The 16,981-nt window shown below is 44.6% G+C and overlaps 1 protein-coding gene across 2 annotated transcripts in view; it reads left to right on the top strand.

The window, feature by feature from the left end:
• Nucleotides 1–16,756, top strand: part of RBM19 (RNA binding motif protein 19) — a 105,839-nt gene extending 89,083 nt beyond the window's left edge. For both annotated transcript variants that reach the window (XM_077296440.1, XM_077296431.1), the window contains exons 21-25: nucleotides 1,551–1,667; nucleotides 2,458–2,563; nucleotides 12,478–12,598; nucleotides 15,188–15,273; nucleotides 16,278–16,756. In XM_077296440.1, the coding sequence (XP_077152555.1) occupies nucleotides 1,551–1,667; nucleotides 2,458–2,563; nucleotides 12,478–12,598; nucleotides 15,188–15,270 (427 nt within the window). In that variant the 3' untranslated portion in view covers nucleotides 15,271–15,273; nucleotides 16,278–16,756. The remainder of the gene's footprint in view (nucleotides 1–1,550; nucleotides 1,668–2,457; nucleotides 2,564–12,477; nucleotides 12,599–15,187; nucleotides 15,274–16,277) is intronic.
• The last annotated feature ends 225 nt before the right edge of the window (nucleotides 16,757–16,981 follow it).

The following is a 16,981-nucleotide window of genomic DNA, read 5'->3' as shown; positions in this document are numbered from 1 at the left end:
ACTATTGATGCTGCATATTGCTGCATATGCAGCATCAATAGTACAGGAGTAATCCCGCAGCGGAAATCGCAAAACAAACCGCGATAAATCTGCAGGGATAACCGCAGCGGTTTTGCCCTGCAGATTTATCAATACCGCTGCGGGAGAACCCGCAGAGGGACGCCGCAAAGTGTGAACATGGCCTATGTTGAAGGTGCCAACAATTGTGTCCTGCCCATTTTTGGGGTTTTGTGTGCACTTACCTCCAATTTGCCAAAAAACCTTTGTGTTCTAACACAAATGAAATAAACATGTGTATAACAAAACTGTGTAATTGCAATAGAAATACATCATTTTCTGGAACAATTTTGAGAGTGCCAACAGTGACGGCCATGACTGTATGCACTAATGAGGCAGGACTAGCCCGGCAGGATCTCTCTTCCCCCAGGCTAATTGTGCTTTGGATCTTCTAATCACAACATCTGGGCATGCTTGACAACCTGCGTACAATACTGTGGACCATGATGCAGGTTGTCAATCATACCCGGGGGCAGTTATTAGAGAATCTGAGGTAGAACTAGTCCAAGGGATTAGATGTGCTTCATTAGCGTATGCGACACTACAGGCTTAAGCCCCCGTCACACTAAGCGAGGTCGCTAGCGAGATCGCTGCTGAGTCACAAGTTTTGTGACACAACAGCGACCTCAGTAGCGATCTCGCTATGTTTGACACGTAGCAGCGACCAGGCCCCTGCTGTGAGATCGCTGGTCGTGTCAGAATGGCCTGGACCTTTTTTTGATCGTTGAGGTCCCGCTGGGTAGCACACATCGCTGTGTTTGACACCTTACCAACGACCTCGTTGACGACTCAGACACTGACACATGGTCTGAATCGTCATAATAGCTGCCATGTGACAGGGTCACAACGACTAACGACATCGTTGTACAGGTCTCTACAGGTCGCCGCATCGCTGCTGCGTCGTTGGGAAGATCTCACTGTTTGACATCTCACCAGCGACCACATAGCGACGCAGCAACGATCCCTGACAGGTCGTATCGTTGTCGGGATCGCTTTAGCATCGCTAAGTGTGACGGGGCCTTAAGAATACACTCTCCTTAGATTGTCAGGCACTCAGCACTAGAGATGAGCGAATCTGTTTGGGTCCCTCCTTATTTGGCAAGCTATAGCACTTACCGAACAAGCTGCAGCGGGAACCCGGCTACCTGGAATGCTCCTGATAATCAGCTGTTCGGTGCCGCAGGTGCATGTGTCACGGCTGTGTGACAGTCACACCACATGCATGGAGAGCCTGTTCGTTGGGCTCGCCATTCATATGTTGGACAGTGAAACAGCAGCAACACATACAGCTGCAGCGCCAAACACCTGACTATCAGGAGCGCTCCAGGTATCCGGGTTCCTGATGCAGCTTGTTCGGTAAGTGCTATAGCTTGCTGAAGGGACCCAAACAGATTCGCTCATCACCTCAGATCACAGAAATCTACATTTATATTGCTTTTAAAAGCTTTAGCCACTGGATAAAGGATACACAATTTTACTTTTGTGTTTTGTAGGTCCGTAATGCCCACTGATCGGAAGAAACAGGTGAACAAAAAGCAGAAGACCTCAAAGATTCTTGTTCGAAACGTTCCATTCCAGGCTACAGTTAAGGAAGTCCGAGAGCTGTTCAGGTGAATGCCGCTTCTTGTATTATTAGGTCTTGTCCACCAGGGGGAGGTGTGGTACTGTGTTTCTGGAGAGTGAGCTGAGCTTTGCGGTGGAGCCCCGGATGTATGGAGAGTCATACATTAGTATGCAGGGTGTACCCTTACCTACATCTTGTCATCTTTTCACACCCGATTCTGACTATCTGTGTATTGTTAGTACTCACTGCCTATCGTACCTATTGGGATTGAGTGACCTTGTGTCTCATTCATGTCACAATTTGGCATCACTGCAGTGTTCACGCTTGACTATCTTTGTTTTTCTGTGTGTCCTTGGTATGTACCGCAGACACATTGTGCGGGCTGACGACTGTTTTTTTTTAAAAAAAAAATCTCGGGCTGATAGTATCTTTTGAGGTGTACAGGAGCTTTTGTAAGAAGAATGCAGTGAGATGTCTTGGTCACTGATTTCTTTCTTGTAAGAAAACCATTCCTGGGAGGATTTAATGCATCTTTCATTTGTTTTGTCCTTTTCTGTAACAGGATTATTGTCTGTAGTGGGAACCCTAGGTGAAGGAGACGCTGTGACCTGGGGGGAATAGAACGTTGTCTCATGCTGGTTGGTTGCAATAGTTGCCTGATGGTATAAGTGTGACAAACGTAGGGGAAGCAGTGGTGTTAGATCCTCCATCATGGGTAGAGTCATTGTGTAAAGCAATAAGTTAGAATTTGTGTGCTACAAGTTGGCGTCCGGACGCTGCATCTAACGGAGTCAGTGTTGATTTTCCTTACTAACTTTCCTCCATGTTGAACGCAGCACTTTTGGTGAACTGAAGACCGTTCGTCTGCCTAAGAAGATGGCTGGCACAGGAGCTCACCGGGGTTTTGGCTTTGTGGACTTTGTAACAAAACAAGATGCCAAGGTGAGAACAAGATGTTAGAAGGAGCCTGTTACTTTCCACTCTTTTGTATGTACATTCTGTATTAAAGTTCGTCCTGCTTTGGCAAGACATTGGCCGTTTGAGCAAGATGGTGGCTCTGTGGTTAGCACCTGGCTTTGGGTCCTGGGTTCAAATCCCATCAGGGAGTTTCTGTGGTGTTCTTCTGGGTTTCCTCCCACATCTAGATGTTGAGGACCGTGACGATGATGATTGTACAGCTCTGCAGCATATGATGGCGCTATAAAATTAATAAATTAATTTAATCTGACTGTACACTTAGTCAGTTCTCACATGTCCAAGGTCCACAGTCCGAGTACAGACCCCGATTTCTGGACAGGCCTTGGGTCTTCAGACTTAACGTAAACACTCTATGCCTATGAAGATGTTGAGGTCAGGCTTAGGAGAGCCGCGGCCAGTCCAGACATTACGATCTGTACTCGGACCGTGAACGTTGGACGTGTTTTATTCCATGTTCCTCCTTGCACGGCTGACCCAGGTCATGCACTATTTATTCAGCAGCGTCTACACGCCTTTTGTGCTGCTCAGTTTCCGCATCATATCTCATATTGTGCATCACACTTCTCTCCAGACATGGGGATCCTGTTTTCAGCCCCCCTTCTTAAATAGCTGTTTTCACACTGCCTCTTTCCCAATTAACAAGTGATGCATCTGTGTAAATAAACAGGCAGAGGGGGTGATGTTTAGATGCTGTTTATGCTGCACAGGATCCTCCAATTACATCCTCATTTGTACCCTAGCATTCTCAGATCTGTTAATATTTGGCTCACACTGTGTCTCGACCCGGTCGTTACGTCTTGGTGGGCTGGTACGGCACAGCCTCTGGCAGTAGTTACAGGCAAACATAACCTGTGACCCGGGAGCACAGATTGCTTTTGGAGATATACAATATTATGGCTGCATGTCCTTGACCTATATGACATTTTTGCATTGAAGAGATCTCGGTTGTCAACAAAAGCCTTTTTGTGTTTCCCTATACAATAATCTCTATCGGCTGCAGCACTATGTGGTTTATTCTGTTGCTTGAATTAATTTGTTTGGAGTCCAACTGGTTTGAAAACACCCTTTTACCGAGTCCATTATATGAGACTAGCTATTGAACCCGTTCTACGCCCGGGTGGCGAGCATTTATATTGGTATATGGTCTCCATCCTGGTATGTGCTGCTCCCATCTTGCTCTCCCATCCTGTCATGTGCTGCTCCATCCTGCATCCCCATCCTGTCATGTGCTCCCATCCTGCGCCCCATCCTGTGATATGCTGCTCCATCCTACACCCCCATCCTGTCATGTGTGTGAGCCCCCATTCTGTCATGTGCTGCTCCCATCCTGTGCCCCCATTCTGTCATGTGCTGCTCCCATCCTGTGCCCCCATCCTGTCATGTGCTGCTCCCATTCTGTCATGTGCTCCCATCCTGCACCCCCATCCTGTCATGTGTGCGCCCCCATTCTGTCATGTGCTGCTGCCATCGTGCGCAATCATTCTGTCATGTGCTGCTCCCATCCTGCGCCCCCATTCTGTCATGTGGTGCTCCCATCCTGCGCCCCCATTCTGTCATGTGCTGCTCCCATCCTGTGCCCCCATTCTGTTGTAATGTGCTGCTCCCATCCTGTGCCCCCATTCTGTTGTAATGTGCTGCACCCATTCTGCCTGTTCCTGTTTCCATTCTGCCATATGTTGCTCTCATCTTTCTCTCTCCGGCTCTGCTGAGTGCGGGCGGCTGTGCTGAGTGCGGGCGGCTGTGCTGAGTGCGGGCGGCTGTGCTGAGTGCGGGCGGCTGTGCTGAGTGCGGGCGGCTGTGCTGAGTGCGGGCGGCTGTGCTGAGTGCGGGCGGCTGTGCTGAGTGCGGGCGGCTGTGCTGAGTGCGGGCGGCTGTGCTGAGTGCGGGCGGCTGTGCTGAGTGCGGGCGGCTGTGCTGAGTGCGGGCGGCTGTGCTGAGTGCGGGCGGCTGTGCTGAGTGCGGGCGGCTGTGCTGAGTGCGGGCGGCTGTGCTGAGTGCGGGCGGCTGTGCTGAGTGCGGGCGGCTGTGCTGAGTGCGGGCGGCTGTGCTGAGTGCGGGCGGCTGTGCTGAGTGCGGGCGGCTGTGCTGAGTGCGGGCGGCTGTGCTGAGTGCGGGCGGCTGTGCTGAGTGCGGGCGGCTGTGCTGAGTGCGGGCGGCTGTGCTGAGTGCGGGCGGCTGTGCTGAGTGCGGGCGGCTGTGCTGAGTGCGGGCGGCTGTGCTGAGTGCGGGCGGCTGTGCTGAGTGCGGGCGGCTGTGCGTGGCGGTGGTGAGTGCGGGCGGCTGTGCTGGGCGCCGAGTGCTGGGCGCCGAGTGCTGGGGGCCTGAGCAGGCGGGGACACCGGCGCGCTGTGGGGGTCAGGTGCCGGAGTCGCCGCTAGCTCAGGCCCCCGGCACTTGCTATATTTACCTGTCCCCCGTTCCACTGCTGCGCGCCTCTCTGTTTTCCGGGGTCCTCTGCCTGTGACTGTTCAGTCAGAGGGCGGCACGCATTAAGCGCGTCATCGCGCCCTCTGAACTGAACGTCGCAGGTGGAGGATGGAGCAGCGCGCAGCAGTGGAATGGGACAGGTAAATATACTCACCCTCCGCCTCCTGGCTCGTCCCTGCTTCTCCGTTGGAGATCGTGGTGTGCGTTCAGCGCTTACGCATACCGCGATCTCCTGGGAGCGTCGCTCTGTGGGGTCCAGACTGCGCCGGCGCTTGCGCAGTCTATAAAGGCTTCGGACAGAGTGACGCTCCCAGCGTTATATTATAGATTTTATGTGAAGTATGCTCTATACTAATATGTGTGTTTTATGGTGATTAATAATCTCACTCTTCATAATAAAAATAAGCCAGTTTAAAAAGTTTATTAGAAGACAAATTTGAGTACTTAGAGGATGAGTCTCCAGGTCAATGGTAGCTGTCTTTTCCTGTTGCTTTATTCCAGCTGCTCCCCTGAGTATTCTGCTTTAAAAAAATAATAAAATGAATTCACCATACGGTTCTGGAGATATGGGCCTTTTTTATTTGGTACTACGTTTTATGGTCTTTACTAAGTGGGTGTGGCTGACAGGGTTCACCAGGGGCGTGTCTTTAAACTGCTTTGAATAATTACACAGAGTGTCACACCCCATTGATAATGACCATATAGCGAAGTGCTAATTTTAAAGGTCCATATTTTTGGCGCCATATGGTTTTTTTTTTTTGTTTTTTTTTAAAGCAATATTTGGCGGTTCTGCGGAAATAAAATAAGAGCAAGAACTGGACACTTTTGATCTGCTGACAAGTCCTCTTTAAACAGTTCCTTCCAGAACTATCAACTTAAAAAATAAATAGATAATATTACTTTGTATGTAAACTGACATAAACACGGGCCATATGGTGCAATATCTGAATGCCTATCTGGTTAGCGTATCTGATTTCTCTCATTCACAACCAGTTGATGCAATCATCATTAATATTAATGGATCAGCATAGAAATCCCAATAGACAACATTGGTGGCGCATATAGATTACACCAATATTAATAAAATAACACCAAATAAATGCGCCACCCGTGTATGGACAATATGGATAACTGCCAACGCATAGTAAGCAAAAAACCAACAAGAATGCAGTCATATAATCCAAAAAAACATTTTATTAGTACATAATAGAATTTACACAAATACAAGGCCAGACAGTATGTGGTGAGACAAGTCTAAAGGTCTGGTCCATTTGATTGAGCCATAATTTTTCTTTGGCCCTGTAGTCCATCGTATTAGAACAGAAACCTGTGCATAACACAGAAGCATAGATCAGCATAGAAATCCCAATAGACAACATTGGTGGCGCATATAGATTACACCAATATTAATAAAATAACACCAAATAAATGCGCCACCCGTGTATGGACAATATGGATAACTGCCAACGCATAGTAAGCAAAAAACCAACAAGAATGCAGTCATATAATCCAAAAAACCATTTTATTAGTACATAATAGAATTTACACAAATACAAGGCCAGACAGTATGTGGTGAGACCAGTCTTAATATTAATATTAATGGAGCATTCCAGCAGCTGTAGTATTGAGCCCAACAGGGTAACTCCTTAGTCAGGATAAGTCCAAATAGATCTTTGTAAGAATGTGTGGCATGTGTACAGAACCATATTCTAGACCAATATAACATTACAGAATATTTATTAAGGTATTACATTGGGGCACGCATACCACTGAATATTTTTTATTTTCGTTATGGGCCAACAAAATGCACGTGATCATGTGTGTGCAAGAGACTTTAGCCACCTATCAAACCAAACAAACTCACAGACCTGTCCTGCCAAAAAAGATTTTCAGTAACCATTTGCCAAACTTAATATAGATTAATAAATATAAGCTAAGATTTTCGGCTTTATGTTGGCTATAGATGCTGACATTTGGCTCCTGTACAGGCTGGGATATGGAGATTGGGGGTACTGTATTTTTCGCACCATAAGACGCACTTTTTCCCCAAAAAATTTGGGAGGAAAATGGGTGCATCTTATGGTGCGTACACAGTCTTACCAGGGTGGTTTTGTTAGCGGAATCGGCGGCAGAGGTGTGATGATGCTGCGCCGGTGGGCGGTGCAGAGAGCACCTGAGCAGGGTCGATTCCTCGGCAGGAATCTGTCCAGGCTGCTGTCCGGTGTCCACGCCTCTGTCCACGCCGCGGCCCAATATCCACAGCGAGCGCATCACCGGTTTCCCTGCGGCCATCTTCCTGAAGCCATGGGCTTCAGGAAAATGGCTGCTGGAGGCCGCTCATGCGCAGATTGAGATCTCGGCATCAGGAAAATGGCAGCCAAGTTCTCAATCTGCGCACGTGTGGCCTCTGGCGGCCCACGGCTTCAGGAAGATGGCGGCAGGGAAACCGGTGATGCGTTCTCCGTGGATAGCAGTGTGGACACATTTCTGCCGCTGGCATCCTGAGGAAGGGACCCTGCTCCGGCGCTCTGCCTCACTGCCGACACCAGACCTGCAGCATCGCACCTCAGGACTGCAGCATTGCCCCACTTCTGCCGCCGCTGGCTTCCTGAGGAAGGGACCATGCCTCCTGTGACCCCGCTGTACCAGCAACGTCCCTCAGGTAAGATACCTTAAATTCGGACAAAAATCGATTTTCTGCTATTTTCCACCCCAAAATTTGGGGTGCGTCTTATGGTCCGAAAAATACGATAAATAGTGATCATCCATAATGATCAAGACATACACAACATATTCTTGTCATGTGCGAAGAACCAAGGCTGCCGTTCTTAGATTCATCAGACTAGCATAGTTATAGCTTAAACTTAGAGGAAATTCCTCCCTCTTGTCAACAATTTATTTAGAAAGGTAACGAAGTACTTGGCTCAAATTAGCTATTTGAAATAGAATTGGGCAAAGTAACAAATCTGCATCCATTGGGCTCCCTGACTTGTGTGGCCCCGATTCACTACACCTGCATTGATAGCGCTTGTCTAAGGCTATGTTGACATGTTGCATTTTTGCTGCTTTTCTTTCTGCAGGCAAAACCTGCTATTTTGGCAGTAAAAAGCTGCTTACAAAAACAGGTTTTTGCGCTAAATGTTTCTGCGTTTTTATTGTCTCCGTCAATAAAAAAACATGATGCAACTTCCTTAGGTTTTTGCACCAAAAGTGCAGCAAAATCTGATACCTGTGTTTTTGCACTTACTCGTTGCTTTCTTTGGGTGAAAAATGCTGCAGATACGCTGAAAGCAGTGACATGCTGCTTATTTAAAAAAAAAAAAAAAATGCAGCAGTTTTCCAATTCAGTCAGGGAGAAAACCAGTGGTGTGTACATGAGATTTCTGAAATCTCACAGCTTTAACTGGTACTGTAAAACGCAGCTTAAAATTTGCATAGAAACACAGCAAAAACGCAACGTGTGAACATGGCCTAATACAGTAGATAACTCATAAATAACACAGACCCTCTGTATTTTTGCGGGAAAGAAAATATTTAATTGGCTATACCAATCTTTTTAAGTGGGTTTTCAGTTTTGGTAAAGCCTCGTCCACAGCTATAGTTTTGTGTTTGTTTTTTTTAAATCAAAACAAACTGTCCTTCTCTAATTCTCCCTGGGTCCAGTGCTGAGTCTCTTCCACTGGTCCCTCAACATGGCTGCACCCTAGAAATTGTCAGCGCTGCAGACAATAACAGACATCAGAAACAGCAGCAGAGAGTCTGCGCCGGACCCCAAGAGGGCGAATGTTGAAATAGTCACAAAAAAATCTAACCTACATATTCAACTGTTGCACTAGTGCTGATATCTCTGAATCTCTACTCCACAAGAGCTTACATACAAAAATAGCTGACCCTCACATCTTTGAGCTTGACACATCCAGAACTTCACTCTAGTCTAGCACGAGGCAATCTTTTGAGATCCACGTGGCTTCAGATAAGGAAAACCGCTCCTAGAAGGATTTATTCTGTGAGGCCTTCTTCACACGTCCATATAAATACATGAAAAGCCAGTACTGGTGACATCGGTGTTTTCCATCAGTGTGTCCTTTTTACCATCAGTGTTTTCCATCAGTGTGTCCTTTTTACCATCAGTGTTTTCCATCAGTGTGTCCGTATTTACCATCAGTGTTTTCCATCAGTGTGTCCTTTTTACCATCAGTGTTTTCCATCAGTGTGTCCGTATTTACCATCAGTGTTTTCCATCAGTGTGTCCGTATTTACCATCAGTGTTTTCCATCAGTGTGTCCGTATTTACCATCAGTGTTTTCCATCAGTGTGTCCGTATTTACCATCAGTGTTTTCCATCAGTGTGTCCGTATTTACCATCAGTGTTTTCCATCAGTGTGTCCTTTTTACCATCAGTGTTTTCCATCAGTGTGTCCGTATTTACCATCAGTGTTTTCCATCAGTGTGTCCGTATTTACCATCAGTGTTTTCCATCAGTGTGTCCTTTTTACCATCAGTGTTTTCCATCAGTGTGTCCGTATTTACCATCAGTGTTTTCCATCAGTGTGTCCGTATTTACCATCAGTGTTTTCCATCAGTGTGTCCTTTTTACCATCAGTGTTTTCCATCAGTGTGTCCGTATTTACCATCAGTGTTTTCCATCAGTGTGTCCGTATTTACCATCAGTGTTTTCCATCAGTGTGTCCGTATTTACCATCAGTGTTTTCCATCAGTGTGTCCGTATTTACCATCAGTGTTTTCCATCAGTGTGTCCTTTTTACCATCAGTGTTTTCCATCAGTGTGTCCGTATTTACCATCAGTGTTTTCCATCAGTGTGTCCGTATTTACCATCAGTGTTTTCCATCAGTGTGTCCGTATTTACCATCAGTGTTTTCCATCAGTGTGTCCTTTTTACCATCAGTGTTTTCCATCAGTGTGTCCGTATTTACCATCAGTGTTTTCCATCAGTGTGTCCGTATTTACCATCAGTGTTTTCCATCAGTGTGTCCGTATTTACCATCAGTGTTTTCCATCAGTGTGTCCTTTTTACCATCAGTGTTTTCCATCAGTGTGTCCGTATTTACCATCAGTGTTTTCCATCAGTGTGTCCGTATTTACCATCAGTGTTTTCCATCAGTGTGTCCGTATTTACCATCAGTGTTTTCCATCAGTGTGTCCGTATTTACCATCAGTGTTTTCCATCAGTGTGTCTGTATTTACCATCAGTGTTTTCCATCAGTGTGTCTGTATTTACCATCAGTATTTTCCATCAGTGTGTCCGTATTTACCATCAGTGTTTTCCATCAGTGTGTCCGTATTTACCATCAGTGTTTTCCATCAGTGTGTCCGTATTTACCATCAGTGTTTTCCATCAGTGTGTCCGTATTTACCATCAGTGTTTTCCATCAGTGTGTCCGTATTTACCATCAGTGTTTTCCATCAGTGTGTCCTTTTTACCATCAGTGTTTTCCATCAGTGTGTCCGTATTTACCGTCAGTGTTTTCCATCAGTGTGTCCGTATTTACCATCAGTGTTTTCCATCAGTGTGTCCGTATTTACCATCAGTGTTTTCCATCAGTGTGTCCGTATTTACCATCAGTGTTTTCCATCAGTGTGTCCTTTTTACCATCAGTGTTTTCCATCAGTGTGTCCGTATTTACCATCAGTGTTTTCCATCAGTGTGTCCGTATTTACCATCAGTGTTTTCCATCAGTGTGTCCGTATTTACCATCAGTGTTTTCCATCTGTGTGTCCTTTTTACCATCAGTGTTTTCCATCAGTGTGTCTGTATTTACCATCAGTGTTTTCCATCAGTGTGTCCGTATTTACCATCAGTGTTTTCCATCAGTGTGTCCTTTTTACCATCAGTGTTTTCCATCAGTGTGTCCGTTTTTACCATCAGTGTTTTCCATCAGTGTGTCCGTATTTACCATCAGTGTTTTCCATCAGTGTGTCCGTATTTACCATCAGTGTTTTCCATCAGTGTGTCCGTATTTACCATCAGTGTTTTCCATCTGTGTGTCCTTTTTACCATCAGTGTTTTCCATCAGTGTGTCTGTATTTACCATCAGTGTTTTCCATCAGTGTGTCCGTATTTACCATCAGTGTTTTCCCAGTATGGATAAAGAAGAAAAGGTCTGCAGGATTTTTTGTAAATGAAAAGTTGATTTTCTTATCGGTATTTGGGTTTTGGTTATATGTTTGCTGGCTTTGAATGAGAACCTCTACTCCGGCAACAAAAATCCCCTAATTCAGCCGAGAAGTGGATAAGATTATTCATTATTACATGCATTTCTATCTAAAATCAAAAAGGTATTTTAACGCATATCGGTCACCATATTTCACAATAACATTTTTTGTTCCTTAATACATGTATCTAGTATATTGTGAATGTGTTTAAATACTACACCATCTTCTCCCGTTCCCAGCGCCGCTCCAGACCCCTGCTGAACTTCATGACTGCGGGGCAGTGTACCTGTCTCAGAGCATCTTCTCCATAGACCACATACTGTAGTTGCTTTCCCAGTGTAAACCTGTGAGGTTCCCATCAAGGCTGTTACAGACTGAAAGGGAACCTGTCACCTCAAATTGGCGGGATATTTAAATGAGTTTTTACCTGTCCGATGGGTGGCGTTTCCTCTTCATTTCTCCACCCCGTCCGTCCCTGTTGTCTGCCATATGTTAGTGAATTAGAGTCCGTGTGCGCCATAGTTGGCGCGTGCACAATGCAATCTTCGGTCGCGCACGCGCAGTATGCTTTGCCCAACTGCGGACAAAGCTGAAAAGCATTACTGCGCATGCGCCCGCGCACTATGTCCCGGAATAAAGCAAAATACTGTTGTGAAACATATTTATTGGTAGCAGATTAAGGAATACAAATTTTAGGGGGAATTCCACTTATACTTGATAAGGCTGATGTACTTACTTTGAAAATATTTGCAAAATGGCTGGTTCCTATCTGTGTGGACCAGACTTTGTTCTTTCAATGTGTTGTCTCTTAATAATATATATGCATTTAAATTATTATATCAGGATCATAGCCATTTGTTTTCAAAGTAAGTACACCAACATCAGGAGGTATAAGAAACTTCTTTAACAATGTATACAGTTTGCAGTGTGAAATCTGGTGACAGCTCCAGGTTGTGTCACAGGAGCCATATTTATATGAACCTTGTGGCGTCTTTTGTGTGATTGTGTGGTGGGGAGGCGAGGGAAGCAGAATGCAGTAGAGAGGAAGATTTGGACATTTCTTTTGCATAGTCTCATATTGACCTCCGGTATTTCCTACTTCCAGGTAACTTTCTGCCAATGAACTTGGCCATTGATGTTTTGAGTCTTCATTAATGTTTTCATGTTTAAGAATATTTTTTGCACGCCTATGCTTAGCTTTCTTGTGCTTTTATGTTGGCATTATATAATAATTTTTATCCAGTTTTTACTCACGTTGCATTCTCTTTCTTCGCAGAGAGCATTCAATGCTCTGTGCCACAGTACCCATCTGTATGGGCGTAGGCTGGTCCTGGAGTGGGCAGACACAGAGGAAAGTGTGGAGACTCTGAGGAGGAAAACGGCTGAACAATATCATGGTGAGTAGTCGGTGTTGGGTTCATTTCGTTTCCAGTAGAATTTGGGTGTAGGGACTCCGGTAGTTGTCATCATACAGCCGGTGTGTAAATGGCCACGTTCTCACATAGGCAATCTGTGTCATCAGAAGATGTACTGTTTTAAGTAGGATTTTATTTTACATGTATGCTTTTACCTAATTTTGGCAGTGTTATTTATTTTAAAAAAAACAAAACAAACAAAAAAAAACATCACGACCTTTATTTTGCCGTTATCATGTTAGTCACTGGGGCTTCAGCTGTATAAAGAGCTGTTAATCCTCCACACTCCGGAAAGGGGAGTGACAGCAGATGACAATTAGTTTTTGTCCCATCATGCCCTGGGGTTCTCAAACGAATCGTCATAGGAAGTGGGTAATATGAACAGAACCCTACGTTCCATGACAGAGGGAATGGTAGGGACTTTACCATGACTTAAATCACAAAAGTTATTAGTTTTTACAGATTTATTAATTGAAATTTACTTTTGGGTTTCGGACTAACCCTTTAATCACACCACAGTTTCACACACCGCAGACAGGATGTAGGATATAGGTGTCCTGGTTTGCCTTTTTTGGGGAAATGCCTATCCCGTACCATGGGCATTCAAAATGTATGCAGTGTGACCCTTGCTTACATGCCTGATGAAGGGTGATATTCCTGAAACGTTGCACCACTTCTTTTCTGTACCTACTGAGGTGTGATTAATGGATATGAAATATAAATCCTATTTAAAATATTTCTACATGCCCCTATCTTGTGTATTTCTGCCTCCCTCCTGTGATAATGAGACTGATGACAAATCTTCTGCAAAGTTTAGGCTGTAAGAGTCTAAAAAACCTTAGTAGCCAGTGTGAAAATTGCAAGATTTTTTTTTAAAGAATGTGATATCAAAAATAAAATAAAATAAAACAAGAAAAAATACTGATTTAAAAAGTAGGTTATTTTCTCAAGACCAATCCCTTTACTTAAATGTTTGTTAATGGCAATCCTTATGATTATTAATACTCTATTTACATTCATCTTCCACAAACTCATTTTTCTTCCACAACTTGCATAATGGTTTGGACTTTGGGCCGCAACGCAGCTGCCACAGGAACATTTACGTGAGACTTTTTTTACCAAACGGGGTGTAGCATATTGCAATCATAGGATTCACCTATATTCAGGCCGTGAGGAATACACTTATTAAAGAAACGTTGTGCACAAGATGCCTTCTCCCCTAGTTTATGGTCTCTAGACGTATCCTACAAGTGCCCACCCAGTAGGTTAATTTCGTCAGTCTCGCCGGCCTTTTGTTATTTTAACTACTCACAAGTATCCACATGTAGTCATAAATGGCACTTCCCATGCAATATAATTCAAGCCAACCACTCCGACTAGGTATACAAAGGTTGAATACTGAAGAGATCCATTGAAATAATTTTTATTGACACAACAAATTATTTATAAAAACATTAAAACAGCAGAATGTCCAACGGGTTGCTAGTGTAGCCAAAAAAGTAAATGGTATGTACACTCCAAGTAGAAATAAATAATATACAAATATGTGGAAGCGGTAAAGAATTCAACTACCGTGCCGCCCACCCCCCCTTCCTCTACAAAGACATATTATGAATGAGGGGTATTATTTATATATATATATATATATATATATATATATATATATATATATATATATATATATATATATATATATATATATATATATATATATATATATATTCTATATCTCTTAAGAAGAGGAGTCCAGTGGATGCAGGAATGACATAACTAGGCATCCAACAAAAGGGGATATATACTCCACCCTTATCCCAAAAATGGTCCCGTAGTTCATATGTAACAAATACGTAGGGATGAGTCAAAGTAAGAGTATATACTTTATTGGGCCAACAGAATATTTCCTCCTTTAGAATATTAGAAATTTTTTCATTTAATACTGTGCGTTATCAACTAAATAGTGAGATGGATCAGTTCTGTTCTTCTTCATCTTTCCTTGCCCCTTGTCCCCGACACATTGCCCCCGCTGCTCCTAAGCTGTCACCTCCTTCCATTTGCACACTCTCGCTTTCCCGAACTTCCTAATTCTTGCAGTGGTCTCCTCTTGCTCTCCTACGTGCTTCTCTCCCCCTCCTTCCTCTTCTGTCAGCAACTGTGTCTCCTAGCAGGTTAATTAGTATTGACTAGTTTTCTGCATTCTGTAAACATGTCAGTCAGTGGGGCCTCCCACTCCATCCTCGAAGGAGGGAACTTCCCTGGAGAAGACAGCAGGGCAACAGTGAGAAATAATGCCGGGGATTTGGGGAATAGAGCTGTGCCACTCATCCCGGCAGTCACCCTTCAGTGCATGAGATACTTAAGCACGTCTTTTGGCTGGGGAGGGGGCTTTGTCACGCGGACATGTGCGTGTCTGATGCATATATGTGTCACACTAACCTTCCAATGGTTTTGTCATGGAAAGCTTTTCTCGAATACCCGCACTGACCACAATCCCCCACATACATGAACATCTTCTCTGAAACCTTAAGTTGATCAGTCTCTCAACTTGTTTGATTTTTCGTTTCCCTCATACAGGTTTGCCGAAAAAGAAGAAGAAATCCTCTGCCCTGATGGAGGATTTTCTGGGGATCTTAGAGCCGGATGATGTGGATGAGTAAGATGTAAGGCTTATGGTTTTCCTGACAGCATCTTAATGCATCGCGGGAGGGAGATGCTGCGTCCACTTTCTCCTACGTTCTCACTCCGGCACATAAAAACATAACGCCAGCCTGTAAATACGACATGCCACGGTGCCATTTTATTTGCCACGGCCTGTCGCATGAGTATACAGTATATCTGCACAAGACAAATCCAGCTGATTTGTTCCTGTGCGGCTCTTTGCTTTCGTTTCTCGTGTGGTGTTTTTATATTGCGCTAGTACTATATGGCGCTTGTGTGTATATTTGTATGCAGGTGCCTATATCTACCTTTATGCATGCCCATGCCGACAGGTGGTGACCGCACATAGGGCAGGTAGCTAGGAAAACCTGGTTGAGCTACAGCTTTCTGCTTGGGCAGATGAAATGGGACGCTGCCCCCCTTTCCTCCCCTTGGGCACCATGTGATTGACACTTACAAATGACCCAGCTGAGCGCGCAGCGCTGTGACCGAGCCGCTCCTCCCAGACTGCCAGCGTTTTGTCATCTCATTACCAGCCGTCCCCTGATTCCACTCAGCCGAGAGAACCTTTAATACCAGCAATCTCAGTGTAACACAGTGGCCAGATGGGCTCCTCTCCCCCTCCTCGCCAAGTGCAGCCTCCCTCCTCCGGATACCCATTCTGGCCATCCTTTGGATTTGCTCGCTCTCGTTTCTCGGCATCTCCTCCCCCTCTTCTTACATTCAGTTCTTTTCTAGCCTGCGCTACACTTGTACATTTTCTGTCTTCCTTCTCCAGCTAATTCTTCTCCTTTTCTCTCTTTCATCCACATTTGCCTATTTGCCCCTACCCCTGACATTTCAGTGTGTGTAGAATGCCATGTCTTGTCACATACCAGCTTTCTGCGTGTTTGGCACAGGCGGCGCTCTGCTCTGATGTGTGCCAACTACTTGTTCTCATCACTTTTATTTTCTTTATATAACATTACCTGTTCTTACCTTTTTTTTGTTTTTCCCCAACACATAGGATTCCTCGTATTTGATGCCATTGCTATGACATCTCTGGGGTGACTGTGACCCCATTTCAAAGCCTTTATTGGACACTAATGGAATTGTCTGACTTGTGGATCGCTGCATTGTACAGTCTGACTTTCAACACAAGGAGCCATTTTATACCAGAAAACTGTTGTTGCCTACGACTTGCCATCAATGGACTCTTTACGGAGCGTTTTAAAGATGAAAACCCCTAAAGCGCTATCAGGAGAGCAGTAATGGCGGCTGGCAACATTTGTCCTGTTAAAGGGATAAGCATGTCCCAAGATGGTTAACAAGGGTGAGCCATAGCGCTTCCAGTGCATTATGGGACTTGACAGCTATCTAAAGGAAGTTCTCCCTGCTACACACAGAGAGACATGTGTCCTATAAATCATATCTAAACCATGGAACGTAGGCCCAGGGGGGCTGTTAGAAGGCCCGCTTGATTAATTAAAGGTCCCGTTTTCCATATTTATGGTTCTTGGTTCTTTTAAATATTAACAGCTCGAGTTAAAAAAAAAAAAAAAAAGATCTGTAAATGTAAAAGACCCACTGAAAATGTAGAACCATAGAAATACAGGTGATTAATAAAACCATGTGGGGTGGCACAGGTGATCATATTGGGAAATAGAGCAAGTAATTCATATATGTAATAGTACAAAGTATCATCATAATCATGTTTGACTGTAGGGATAT

The sequence above is a fragment of the Ranitomeya variabilis genome, chromosome 1 (genome assembly GCF_051348905.1).
Source record: "Ranitomeya variabilis isolate aRanVar5 chromosome 1, aRanVar5.hap1, whole genome shotgun sequence".
Taxonomy (NCBI): domain Eukaryota; kingdom Metazoa; phylum Chordata; class Amphibia; order Anura; family Dendrobatidae; genus Ranitomeya; species Ranitomeya variabilis.
This window is presented reverse-complemented; position numbering and strand designations above follow the sequence as displayed.